Source organism: Mandrillus leucophaeus, unplaced genomic scaffold (assembly GCF_000951045.1).
Source record: "Mandrillus leucophaeus isolate KB7577 unplaced genomic scaffold, Mleu.le_1.0 Scaffold834, whole genome shotgun sequence".
Lineage (NCBI taxonomy): Eukaryota > Metazoa > Chordata > Mammalia > Primates > Cercopithecidae > Mandrillus > Mandrillus leucophaeus.
The window spans coordinates 122,582-136,640 of record NW_012109075.1 but is presented as its reverse complement, the minus strand read 5'-3'; the positions used below and the strand labels follow the sequence as shown (position 1 = coordinate 136,640).

Sequence of the window (14,059 nt, the reverse complement as noted above, 5' to 3'; positions counted from 1 at the left end):
ATCCAGAAATTTCCAGCTTTCTCACTCCCATCAACCACCAGACAGCTTCCAAATGACCCTTGGTTATTTTCAAACACCAAAACTGCCCTAAAAACACAGTGTTAGTCATTAGGGGGAAGGAAATTCACTTGAGAACTTGATAGAAGGTACAAAATCCTCCGTAGAAAAACATATCAGCAAACAAATTGCCAATAATTTTGATCACTAGACTCCAGGTTAGTAACTTCTGCCCTAGAAAGACAACAGATTTACTACTACCAAGAAAATCCACACATGCAGAGGAGACTCGAAAGAAAACTTCTGGAGCCAACTACTCTGAAGGGAAAAAACATGTAATAGTAAAAGCACTGGATTGGGGGTAAGTCACCTCAAGATTTAGATTTAGATTTGGCTCTGTCACTAACCACTTTTGGGCAAAGAAGTAACTTTCCTCCTAGTGTAAGTTTTCTCATTTGCAGGGAGGGAGAAAAAGGGACTGAGCTGCATCAATAGTTCCTTGTGTTCACTGGATGAGCAGCATCACATAGGACCTGTTTTAAAAATGCAAATTCCCAAGCCCCACCCCAGACCTATTCAATCAGAATCTCTGGGGGTGGAGCTCGACCATCAGTGTTTTAACAAGCCCTCCTGGGGATTCTAATCCACAGCTCAAGTTCGAAAACCAAGACAGATGATCTCCAAAGTCCTTTCAAGTTCTCAAATTCTATAATTTATTTGAAAAGTATACTCTGGTAAGTTAAAATGCAAAAAAAAAAAAACAAAAAAAAAACCAAAAACAAAAAAAACAACCCAATAGTCTCTGTTATATGTTAAAAAATACTTAATTTCTAATAAATAAAAGGTTAGAAATGTCTATTTTTTCTTATATTCCCCATGGGATCCTTACTTTTTTTTTTTAATAAATACTAAGTATTTGAATCTGTGACATGTGGGCCAATTTCAGCTAAAAAAAGAAAATTCTTAAGCGCAGAGGTAAAGTGGGACAGAAAATACCTGGCTCAGCTTATTTTGAACAGTTACTTTCCTGCCTGCTACTCAAATTATCCTGTGGCTTTAATAACAAAGTAGAGAGGAAAACAACTGGAATTTGTTTTTATCTAAGAATAATAGATACCTCTCTTTCAATTAAAATGTGCTCAAGACACTATCAGGACCTATCAAGTAATAGTAAAAATAACTACTCTACCTTGGTGCTAGCAAAATGCAGAATGATTTTGAAATTAACACAAATGGTTATAATTTTGATGATTCTGAAATGAACACAAATGGTTATGATTTTGATTTCAAATAAGTAGACCAGATATTTGATATTACAGAACTATTTTTATTTATAAATAAACAAGGTATATTAAATAAATAATAAATAAGGAGGTACGATGATGGTATCATAATTATATATAAAATGGGAAGGCCGGGTGTGGTGGCTCATGCTCATAATCCTGGCACTTTGGGAGGCCAAGGTAAGAAGATAACTTGGGCCCAGGAGTGCAAGATCAGCCTGGGCAACACAGGGACTCCATCTCTAAAAAAAATTAAAACAATTAGCCAGGCATGGTTGTGCACACCAGTGGTCCCAGAGGTCCCAGTACCTCGGGTGACTGAGGAAGAAGGATTGCTTGGGCCTGGGTCGAGGCTGCAGTGAACTGTGATTGCACCACTCTACTCCAGCCTGGGTGACAGAGTGAGGCCCTGTCTCCAAAAAAATAAAAGTATCCTTACCTTTTAAAAATCATATACTGACATATTAAAAAATGAAATATGCCACCTGGGGTTTGCTTTAGTATCACTGCGAGTTGAGGTAAGGTGAGTGGGTAGGTGGGAGTAAAAGACACAAGATTGTCTGTGAGAAGAGTTGAAGTAGATACGGGTATGTGTGGATTCATCTTACTGTTCTCTCTACTTGAAATTCTTCGTGCGTTTGTTTTTGGAGACAGAGTCTCGCCCTGTCACCTAGGTTGGAGTGCAGTGGCATGATCTTGGCTCACTGCAACCTCCGCCTCCCAGGTTGAAGCAATTCTCCTGCCTCAGCCTCCCGAGCAGCTGGGATTACAGTGCACGCCACCAGGTCCGGCTTTTTTTTTTTTTTGTATCTTCAGTAGTAGAGACAGGGTTTCTCTGTGTTGGCAGACTGGTCTCGAACTCCTGACCTCAAGTGATCTGCTCACCTTGGCCTCCCAAATTGCTGGGATTACAGGCGTGAGTCATCACGCCCAGCCGAAATTCTTTATAACACAAAGTTGAAAATATATAAATCCAATCTAAATACATACTTTTAAGATAAAAAAGCATACAACAGGATCCTGGTAACCAAAGGAATAAACTAGAATGTTAAAATGTTTGCTCATTACAAAGAGAAGCAACACTGTACCTAAATCTAGTATCTTACCAACTTATTACTAAGAAACAAGGATACCATAATACAAACATCCCACTTACCATGAAATCCAAACTGATGGTGAGAGGGCAGAGGATTGTCTAACCCAAGTAACAGTGACTATGAAGTCTCTCACATCACACGAATTTAATAAAAAACACTTTGGGCCGGGCGCGGTGGCTCACTCCTGTAATCCCAACACTTTGGGAGGCCGAGGTGGGTGGATCACCTGAGGTCAGGAGCTCAAGAACAGCCTGGCCAACATGGTGAAACCCTGTCTCTACTAAAAATACAAAAATTAGCCAGGTGTGGTGGTGGATGCTTGTAGTTTCAGCTACTCGGGAGGCTGAGGCAGGAGAATCGCTTGAACCCAGGAGATGGAAGTTGTAGTGAGCGGAGATTGCACCACTGCACCCCAGCCTGGGCAACAGAATGAGACTCCATCACACTCCCCTGCACCCTCCCCTCCCCAACAAAAAAAGAAAAAACACTCTGAGGGGATGATTCCAAAATTCACATTTCTACTTATTTGTAAGCATAGTTTTAAACAACTGGAGTCTTCTAAAATGTATTCAGTTCTGTGTCCCAGCACTGTCATTTACAATTGCTTTTTCGTGCATCAAAGGACTAACTCACAGAGAAAGCTGCATGGCAGCACTCTGCAACAATAAAACCTGTGAAACTGGCCCAAACTTCTCACATTATTCAAACATTAAATCTTACTCATAGTCAAATGAAATGGTCACTGATAAATTTCTCCATTAAACTACCAAGTTCTCAAATTTGGTAGTAGCTTTAATGAAGCAGAAAGTGAAATACAGGCTGGGTACACTGGCTCACACCTATAATCCCAGAACTTTGGGAGGCCAAAGCAGGAGGATTGCTTGAGCCCAGGAGTTCGAGACCAGCCTAGGCAAAAAACACTTTTTGTAGAGACCTCATCTCTACAAAAAATTTAAAAATTAGCTGAGTGTGGTGACATGTACCCATGGTCCTAGCTACTTGGGAGGCTGAGGTGGGAGGATTGCTTGAGCCTGGGAGGTTAAAGCTGTTGTGGGTTATGATCGCACCACCGCACACAAGCCTGAGTGACAGAGCAAGGCCCTGTCTCAAAAAAAAAGAAAAACAGTTTAGTCTCCCTCTCACACCAATCACCTGCAACAGTTAACTATAGGCAGCAGTTTTTTAGCCACTAATTACTGTTCACTGATAAAATGATAATGGTCACTACATAAACCAGCAAATCTCTACAGCAGCACTGTCCAACAGAACTTTCTGTGATGGAAATGTTCTACATCTCATGCTTTTCAATAGAGTAAATAGCACGTAGCCACATGGTAGCTACTGGATACTTGAAGTATTGCTAAGGAGACTAAAGAACTACATTTTAAATTTTACTTAACTTTAATTCATTTAAATAGCCATATGTGGCTAGTGACTACCATATGGGCATTACATAATGTACTATCCATTATGGTAGTCACTAGCCACATATGGAGCTCTAGAGTACCTAAGAGAAGAAACACATACACGCACATTTCACTTAATATCTAACTCACATTTATTAAAAATTGAAGATTACAGAAAAGCATAAGATTGGTGTCATTAAACAAGCTTAATTAACTTACCTTTGACTAATAAATGAAAGTATTTAATAACACTAAAGGAATTTTGAGAATAAGTTCTATTCCAACCTTAGAAATTAAAAACAAAAACAAAGCAGCTATTCTCCAAAGGAGAAAGCAACCACAGATCTCCCTCTAGTGGCAAAAGATAAAGTTGCTGCTGAAAAGCTGAACTGCTCCTCCATACATAGAACTGCTCAGACATTTCTTTTATAAAATTTTAACTTAAGATTCTAAATCAACATATAAGGAAAATAGATCTATTTTTTGTCGACAAAAATTAGACCTACTGCCCAGTAATAGCATGGATTAAAAAAATTAGACAATTTTCATTTACTATGAATGCTAATCTCTCTAGAAATCTGATCTCTCCAGAAAAAAAATGTTTGCCAATGACATTTGGGTATCTGGGACTTTCACCAAATAAAAGTTTATAAAGCCATAACCAAACTATGAGCAACAGAAAAGAGAGCAGTTCTCCTCTGTTGGTAAATATTCTGGGATACAGCATGAAAGGAGCTGACTCAGAAGTATAAAGTAGTAAGCAGCAGTGAGTGAGGTTTGTAACAACTCAGGGTACATCAAAAGAAACAATACATTATAAGAGTTCTTAACCAAAACAACACTTTTCATTCTGGTATTCAGTTTCAAAAGACAGCTCTGCCACATTGCCAGTTTTAATTACAACCATAAACACTCATTTAGATTTCACTATTGAACTACTTTCAAGTACAAGAAGGAACTCAAAATAGAAACGACTTATGATACAACTATTGTTATTCCCTCACAGCTTCAGGGAAAACAGGCTTTATATACACTGTAGTAAGTACAGAATGTACAGAAGACAGTTATATATACAAAAGTGCATTAATATAGTAATACATTTAGCAGTAATACAGGAAAAAAAAATCCTGGTTAACAATCTGATACATTACAGTATTTAAGACTACTTGAAGATTCTCCAAACCAGTCAACTTTCTACTTGCTTTGGTTATGATATTGCTGCTACATAACTAATCTTTGAAACTAAAAAGCAAAAACAAAAACAAAAACCCACAATTTGAAATTTTTATCCATCTGTGAATTGTTTTGCATATACTTGTTTATCATTAATAGACTTTCACAATAGTCCTTAAATTCCCAACACAAAGATTCAGAATAGATAATACTTACTAAGTGAGAGTACTCAAATAGGAAATTAAATGGATCCACTACAGGGACATTATCTGCTCCACTGCTAAAAGACTCAGCTAGATAACCTAACCACAAATCTCAATTTCAGTCTCAGTTTAAATCCAATAGGTCAGCTACTGTTAAAAGAGCCAGCAGCTTCACAAAACAAGTCATGGCTTCAGGCCACTGTTCCTTATTCAGTTGTTCAATTCAGAATAGTAAGAGTTAACTTGTTATTTATACATATAGTCTACAACTACCTTTACATAGTCAAAATGTATATGCATAATTAGAGCAAGTCTCCCCTTTTTCACCCCCATCTCTCACCACAAAAATGAACAGATTTCCACACAGGTTTTGTTGGACACAAAGACGCAACAAAGAAATCTGACAATTAAAAAAAAGTACTACATATAGAATTTAGAGAAGACCAAACAAGTTTTTCTGAGTTCGGTATGAGGGTCAAATTAAAATTTAATTTGCCATTATATGCTCTAGGTTAAAACACTAATTACCTTAATTTTAAAAATAACTGGAGGGAGAGCCAGAAAGAAAGAATTCTAATGTTAAAAAAAAATAAGAAAATAAAATTTCAGCGTGTCAACTCAGATCTTCAGCAGTACCATGCAACTTCCTCACTCTTCATGGCCAGTTAGAAGAATTTTCAGAGTTCCTTCTAAGCCTTTTGGAATAAGTAAATTATTTTCCAAAGAAATAAGACCTAAGCATTATAAGTAGTTATGTTCCAGATACTATGCTAACAAAGATGCCTAGCTTAAAATATCTCAGATAGTTTTTATTCACTTAGCATAATTTTATTTTTAAGACAAAGTTTATCTTACTTTATCAGACTTAAAACGAATCCAAAGTTACCACAGTACATGTGTATACAAATACTTATTTCCTAACTAATAGTCCTTTCAGAATTAAATTTACTTCTAGTTCAGACATGTTGAATGAGTCAGTGCCCTCAACATCAACACTATTATTTGAACGCAACTGGGGATTTTCCTATTAATTGTCCCAAACTATAAACGGACTGTGAGTACCCTCCACCAATTCCAAACAAATGTTTTTCTTGGAGATAGAAGTGCTAAAAGTTCATCTGTTAAAGGAAAGAAGAGGAGTATGTTCCAGCTATTACACAAATGAATTCAAAGAATTCATAAAGAATCAACTTGCTACATAATCTCTGTCCTTGAAGTGCTTTTGCTTGTACCTTGAAAATTATCTTTCCAGATATTAAAAGTGCTCTGGTTTGAGGAAGTATCCTGGCATATGATCTTTTACAGAGGAAAAAACATACATTAAGCCATACTTTAGATAACTTTCAAGGCTCTTCAATGATCTAGCTAGGCCGAAAATAAAGTTACGCAAATGAAATTTAAGATTTGAAGGTTTTTGTTTTTATACTCTATTAGCATTGATTGGTTCAATTTAATGACTTTGCTTACTGATACCCAATTCCATGGGCATTATGCAAAACAAATTACAACATTTGGATTGTTTTTGAGTTTTGAAAAGCCTGATATTGACAAAAAGTACAGAGTTCACCACCTTTAAGGCACATGAGGCTATACAGAGTAAGCCACAAACAAAGTCTCTGCTGGAGAACCCAGAAACAAACAAGACTTCTATAATGGTTGTGTACTAACATTTCTAGCTAAAATATGAAGACATTTGCTATATTTTATAATTTTTAAAGCTCATCAGAATCTGGATACCTCTATATAGTAGTTTCCTATAATTCTTCCTTTTTGAGAGGATTTAGCACTTTTAAAAGTTAAATAAAATGAGAAGTTCACCCAATCTATAATGTCATTATTTTATAAGTCAGTTTCTGAGATTAATTCAGCAATATCTAATTCACTCAAGGGACAGAGGAACTGGACAAAACTGCCATAGCCTAACAAAAATGAGGTAAATCTCATGAAAAAAAGTGTTATTTTATTCTAAGTTCTTGTTGGGAGAGAATGAACTAGCCCTTTATACCTCACTACACATTATAATGCATCACCTTCCTTTAATTCAGTTGCAAAACTATAGAAAAATATTATATATGTCATTTTGTTAAATGCAAGTCTCATCCTTTAAAAAGCTGTGGTAGGAACTGAGATACTACTATAAGATCTCTAACAAAATGTTTCTGGATAAATCTGTGGGAAATTTATTACGTCCTCAGTTAACAAGGCTTATTTTCAAAGAGGAGACTTAAAATTTGCTCCAGTGTCAGTTCTCTACAGATGAGAACCAATACTACAGCAAGTCAGTCTTGCCTTTTTATTAATTGGTTAGTTTGGATTTGAATTTAAAAATAAATACTACTGAGTTGGATTGTTTTAAATTGAACTCAGAGATATACCATATTGAATAAATTATTACTTATTCCAAGAAAGAAATAGTTCAAACTTTGAATTATCTACACAAGACATTACAATGGAAAAAACACACAGCACATGAACAGAGACCTAAGAACTTTTTATGTCTTTTTCGGCTAGTTTCTTTTTTGGGGGGACAGAGGACTATTAAATCTCCCTCTTCAATCACGAGCAAGCCCAAGTTATTTAATGATTTTCTTTTAATCAAATGAAATATTTTCAATCTCCTTCAACCCAACTTTATTACTATCTCTAACTTATAGTACTATAATGACAGTTCATCTGGATTTACACAAAATTTCATGATGCACTTCTATAAACATTCAAACCTTTACAAACTTTAAAAATCAACTTTGTGGCACTTTGGTAAACTTATTTAACAGTGACTCAAGTTAAATTGAAAGTAGTAAGACTATGATTATTGGGAAAGTAGGGAAATTGGTCTTAAATTACATCATGACCTTGTTTAGGGTTTTCTTTTACTGATCCCTGTTAAGTAAATAGTTTCCAAGTATTTGACAGATACATGGTGCTCTATGGTCTCCAAAAGTGGCCTGTTTTCCTCGCAGAATAGGTAAAGATGGCAGGCAATCATTCTGTGGCATTTTACTTTTGCTAAGAGCAGGTAGAGAATTTAGATACAGTTACTATGCTCTCCATTTGCTCTTCCTATACTTGGAAGGGAAAACAGTGAGGTTAAGTTGTTCCACCTCCACAGAGTATTCTGGTGTCTATCCCCAAGCTCTCTTTGGGTCCTCTAAGCTGGTTAGGAGAACCAAAGAGGGGGAGGGGGAAAGAAAGAAAGACCACTCCAATTGAAAACCATAGACACTTACGTTTTATTTTAGTAAAAATTTCAAATTACGACTTTAGTAGTCTTTAAAAGGTTACAACCATACCATGGACTTTGGCAAAGCTGCAACGTATTAATTTTTATCCCCAGTTTCCATTCTTTAACCTTCAAGGAATGAAAATAAAATCAAAATTTTAAAACACATGATTATAAGCCTTTGTATCAACTGAGAATTAAGAATTTAAGTCATGAATCTTTTTCTTAATAAGCTACTTGACATAACAAAAAGCAAAAAAAAAAAAAAAAAAACAGAAATCTTACTAACCTCTGTACTCTAGAGTTTGAAAAATATTGATTACAGCTCTTCCTACAGAATCACGGTCACCTTCAAAATGCTATCCACAATATAAAGAAAATTATGAAAGTCAGAAAGCAGCTTGATTGTCAGTAGTATCAGTTTCCATCTTCTTTAACCCATGTGAATGTTCAAGACATGTGGTAGAAGAAAAGGAATCACGCTATTTCTAATGTTCGTGATAACAAACTCTCTAGGAAAACATTTAAAGAAACTCCATGATTTCACAGTTAAAATTAGAGCTCTATTAATAACCAACAAGCTAAGGTGTTTTCTATATCTCATTGCTCTGTATATTTCTAGCAATTTATAGAGAAGTTTAGCAGATCTATAAGGGTTTTCATCAGTTAATTTTCAACATTAACAAGGTCACATGCCAGAAGCTGTTATACCAAATATTTAAAAATTAGAGCTGTGCTGAAAAAAAAATGACCTACAATAAGAACTTGAGAGAGATACAGACTGACTTCCTGCCTGAGACAATTTTACAGCCTAAAATTTCTGAAAGCAACAGAAAAGCAGAATTGCTTATTTTGCCTAATTATTTTCACCATTTAAATATTAATCAACATAGCATCAAGTCTAAAATTCAGCTACTAGTAACATTATTTCATCAGTAGTCATCACTTAACAAAAAAGAATTCTAAATTTATATAAAGTTAAAAACAAAAATAAATCTAACAGGAAAAAGATGAGGGCCTGTTCTTATGCCTTTGAGTCAACAATGAATGAAAACAGAACTAAAACTAATGAAGGCACTATCGTAAACAGCAATCCACACCTTGCCCACCCCCACACCTCAGAAAAAATTTATACCAGGAATCAAGAATTATGCTATGGCCCTTTAGGAAAAGTAAACTAAGAAATTGTAACATTAAGAAGGGAACTAAATTATGATCTCTACACATGTATGTATACTGACATAATAAACTACTGTCAGCAGTACCTTGAAATCTTCTAAACTGTATAAGTGCTAGTCTTTGAAGAAGCCCACTTCGCCACCATAAACTTCAAACAGTCAAAACGTTTACCCAAAGTAGTGGTTCTTAAACTAGACTGTGCATCAGAATAACCCCGCACTTGTTAAGAAACAATGCTAGGCGCCTCCCTGTTGGTTTCTGATTCACTACGTCTGGGGGTGGGGCCCACAAGTATGCATTCCTAACAACTTCTCAGGTGATGCTGAAGCTGCAGGTCTTGGGACCACCTGTCAAGAACCACTGGCTTAAATTATTAATGGTACATCAGCACAGCCCTAACCAAAATTTTGGTCAAAATGCATGTAAACCAATAAGGATGGAGTATTTTAATGCTCACAAAGAATGCTAATAAATTCACCCTTATTACATCAAAACATCAACATCTGCTTCATGGTCTTCCTCAGTCACTTTCAAGGACAGCACCTCTTCGTTAAGGAAGAGCCCACTGAGCCTCTCCTTCCGGGCCTGCCTCTGCTCCTTCAGCTGCCTCTTGCGGAAGGCCTTCTGCTGTAACTTCCGCTGCTTGGATCGCTTCTGTCAAAATAAAAATTTCTAAATCAGTTTGGTTTAGTTTTTGGCATATCCACCCCAAAATGTTTTGTGGATCAAATTCTCTATGTTCTAACTTTAAGAGATGTTCAAATCCTTCTGTGGTATGATCCTCATTCCAGTAAGTGAGCCACTGGCTTAGGCATAAAAATGATTAAGATTCCAATTTTGTGGTATTTGACCAGTGACTCTTCTGATTAGGAAGGGTTGAGACAATCATTTTGGCTAGTGATGCATAATGAGTCACTTCAAAGACTTCTTTTTTAAATTCCATTAAGGTACATTGGTATAAATGCATACTGAACACACAATTAATACTAGGGGACAATACTGAATACAAATGTAGAGAACATTGCCCAGGTCTCTAATACTTATGATTCTCAGGTGCCTTTCATCCAAAAACACTAGCAATCTTATAATGGCAGGTAAAAAAAATCATGCCTTTTTCGTAGTAGGCGAATACCATCTTAAAAACCCATCAGAAACTCAGTGGGTACTCCCATCCTTGTCACTGGTGAACTGATACTAAAAAGGAATGACCACATATCTAGGGAAATTCCTTAGCAACTAACAAAGCGGGCTATGTTTCTGCTACTTCCCTAAGAACCAGGGAAAGAATCACTGTGTATCTTCAAGTCACCACTTGGTCACCAAAGAGAGAGATTCTCTTATCATCTTTAAACTGGCTCCAGATTCTTGTCACTGCAAGGAATCAAACTCCCCTGCTAAGCCACAGGACCATTCTAAATATACTTATACCTTCTTTTTTTTTTTTAAGTGCCCAACAATATTATACAGAACCTTCTCAACTGTGAAAAGAGTAGACAGAAATTAGAGAAAGTATTAGGTTTTTAAATTAGCTAAGAAGAAACATTTAAGATTAAAACATTAAGAAAACATTTAACACACACAAAAGACATACACAACATTCTTAGGAGCTAATAGACAGCAACATCAGCAACATAGTGAGATTCGCTCAGTAGTGAGTTGCAGTCAATATTGCAATCTTGAGAATAACTCATTATTTCCACCAATTTATCTTACTTAAAACATACACAAAAATCAGGTAAGATTGAATGCAATATGGTTGTGGGTCAAAACAGCATTTCAAAGCACTCAGCCAAGAGTGCTTTGTTCAACAGCAGAGCATCCTGCTTGTTCAATTAAGACCAAAACCCACAGGCATCTAGACAGCAGGATCATTTTAACTCTTCAAGAAATTTATATGAAGGAGTACTAATGTTAATATTGAAAGGTAAAGTTTTGTATTGATTAGACGTTTTACTTTTGAATCCCGAATCCGCTCTGCTGCACTTGCAGACAGGTTGCTGTCACTGTGTGCTCGACTCATGTTGGCACTGGAGTTTGAAGCAGAGTTTCCAACACTGGACCCACTGCTGCTTGCAGAACTGACCATGCTGGCACTGCTGCTGCTGGCGCTGGCACTGGCACCGCTCACTCCACTGGTGCTTGCACAACTAAAGTTGCTTCTCTTCCAGGCCTCTCTTGCAGGCCGTTGGCGAGGGCTATGCTCCTTGATATAGTTTCTGACCTTGGGAAGCACAACCACAAACTGGTTAGTGTTGCACCTTGATGTTCTATCTTCAAAATGCTGGGGGGAAAATAATATTGTACTTAATCTAAAAGACTGTCAAAAGTGCTGCAGATGCATATATAAGGTAGAATAGAAAGGCTAAATTTAGAAATAAGTACTAGAAAAATGAACAATGTTCAAAATTCTAGAAAACATGTTATAGATCTGGATTTTAAAAGCACATAAAATATAATCAGTAAATGGAAGGCTACTCGCCTTCAGAAATTTAGGACTGTAAAAAAATAGCACTCAAAATACAAACTAACAATAAAATAAAATAGATGAGATTAGGCAGTTGTTAAAGGTCTCCATTTAAGAAATTTAAGTAAGCTGCTGATTTTATATAAGATTATGGTGTTTCCTAAATCTTAGCTAGGGGCCAACGATACCTGTCTTCAAATGCAAGACATCAATTTATCATACTAATGAAAAATTTGCTGGAATGTAGAAAATTATAGTATGTCTGCTGGGAGAAATACTGAAATGAGAGAAATTTTTCATAAATAATGATAAATGCAAAACAAAGAAACAAATCCAAAGTAGAACATAAGAACATTAAGTATTCATTCAACTACATACCAGAGAAAAAGAACAGCAAAAATTGTATTTAGAAGATACCAGAGGCCAGGCGCAGTGGCTCACGCCTGTAATCCCAGCACTTTGGGAGGCTGAGGCAGGTGGATCACGAGGTCAGGAGTTCAAGATCAGCCTGGTCAAGATGGTGAAACCCCATCTCTACTAAAAATACAAAAATTAGCCGGGTGCGGTGGCAGGTGCCTGTAATCCCAGCTACTCGGGAGGCTGAGGCAGGAGAATCGCTTGAACCTGGGCAGTGGAGGTTGCAGTGAGCCGAGATATCGGCACTGCACTCCAGAGTGAGACTCCGTCTCAAAATAAATAAATAAATAAATAAATAAGGGGGGGAAGAAGAAGAAGATACCAGAGATGTAGATTTCAGAACAGCAGAGGGAAAATTCACTAGGTTTCACCCTAGCCTGGCTCAATTATTACAGCATAAAACTACTCAAATCCCTCAGCTCAGATATTTACCAAAGAATAGCTCTCATTAATTAGTATTTCGTCGATTAGTCTCCTGTAAACTGAGTTAGAATAAATCTATACCTTAACCTAACCACCTCATAAGTGGTAACATTACATTTCAAATCCTATACAACTGAAAAGCAGGTTCTAGATTCACACTGATCCCAGAAAGGTACTGGCAGGTGAGATGTACATAAAACGTCTTAAATCAATGTGCCATCATTTTTTCTAATATTACCTTTCACAGCAGTGATTTTGGCCTTAATTATCTATGTATTTACATATGATTATTTTAGTCTACATTTTATAAGATGGTGGTATTTTTAATAGGTAAATAATCTGTATTTTCTTTACATACCTGCTTCAGTTTTTCATCTGTGAGACAGTTAAGTTCAATAATAAACTCACTGTCTGTAGGGGAGATTTGAGCAGAAGGATCAATGATCTTAATAATATCAAGTTGCTCCCGAAGACCCATCTCAGTACTCACTTTCCGACTCAGATACTCAATATATTCCACCTATGTGATGAAAAAATTACAAATAAGATCATTGCTAAAACTTCTGATCCTTCATTATGTCAATTATAATGTGTTTACATATCAGAAGCACTTAAGGTTTTATTTGTTCCCTGAAAAACAGTTAAAGCTCAAATTCAGATTTACTAAGCAATCCACATTTCCCCAGTAGCTTTAAACAGGCAATAAACTGAGCTTTACCTAGTCTCCACATAAAAGCTTTTAATTAAGAATGTTAAGATCTTTACCTGCTCATCATTTGTCATTGCACTCCAAGGAAGTTCATCTAAATTCCGGTGCTTGTTTTTCTTTTTAGGAAGCAGGCAAGGTGAACTTGGAATACTGGGTATGACATCAGAAAGTACATCACTCCCACTGGCAATGTCACTGCCTGGTAACTTTAGAAAAATAAGGAGGGTGTGGGGAGGGAAAGCAAAATTGTTTCAGACTACATTTTAAATACTACAGTATATTTTCCACATCGATTAAAAGTTACTTTATGAGATTGACATGCTGCGGGCTATGCTAAGAGGGCTTCCTTAAAAGTTCATTTAATGTAAGACTAATGGCAGCCGGGCGTGGTGGCTCATGCCTGTAATCCCAGCACTTTGGGAGGCCGAGGCAGGGGGATCACCTGAGGTCAGGAGTTCGACACCAGCCTGTCCAACATGGTGAAACCC

At 36.5% G+C, this 14,059-nt stretch overlaps 1 protein-coding gene across 1 annotated transcript in view; it reads right to left on the bottom strand.

Annotated features, from left to right (window-relative positions):
• Positions 1-3,911: 3,911 nt before the first annotated feature.
• The window catches only part of FAM199X (family with sequence similarity 199, X-linked), a 29,285-nt gene continuing 19,137 nt past the window's right edge, over positions 3,912-14,059 (bottom strand). The window contains exons 3-6 of the mRNA XM_011968255.1: positions 13,628-13,777; positions 13,221-13,382; positions 11,513-11,779; positions 3,912-10,212 (exon numbers count right to left, since the gene is read on the bottom strand). Of these exons, the coding sequence (XP_011823645.1) occupies positions 10,042-10,212; positions 11,513-11,779; positions 13,221-13,382; positions 13,628-13,777 (750 nt within the window). The 3' untranslated portion in view covers positions 3,912-10,041. The remainder of the gene's footprint in view (positions 10,213-11,512; positions 11,780-13,220; positions 13,383-13,627; positions 13,778-14,059) is intronic.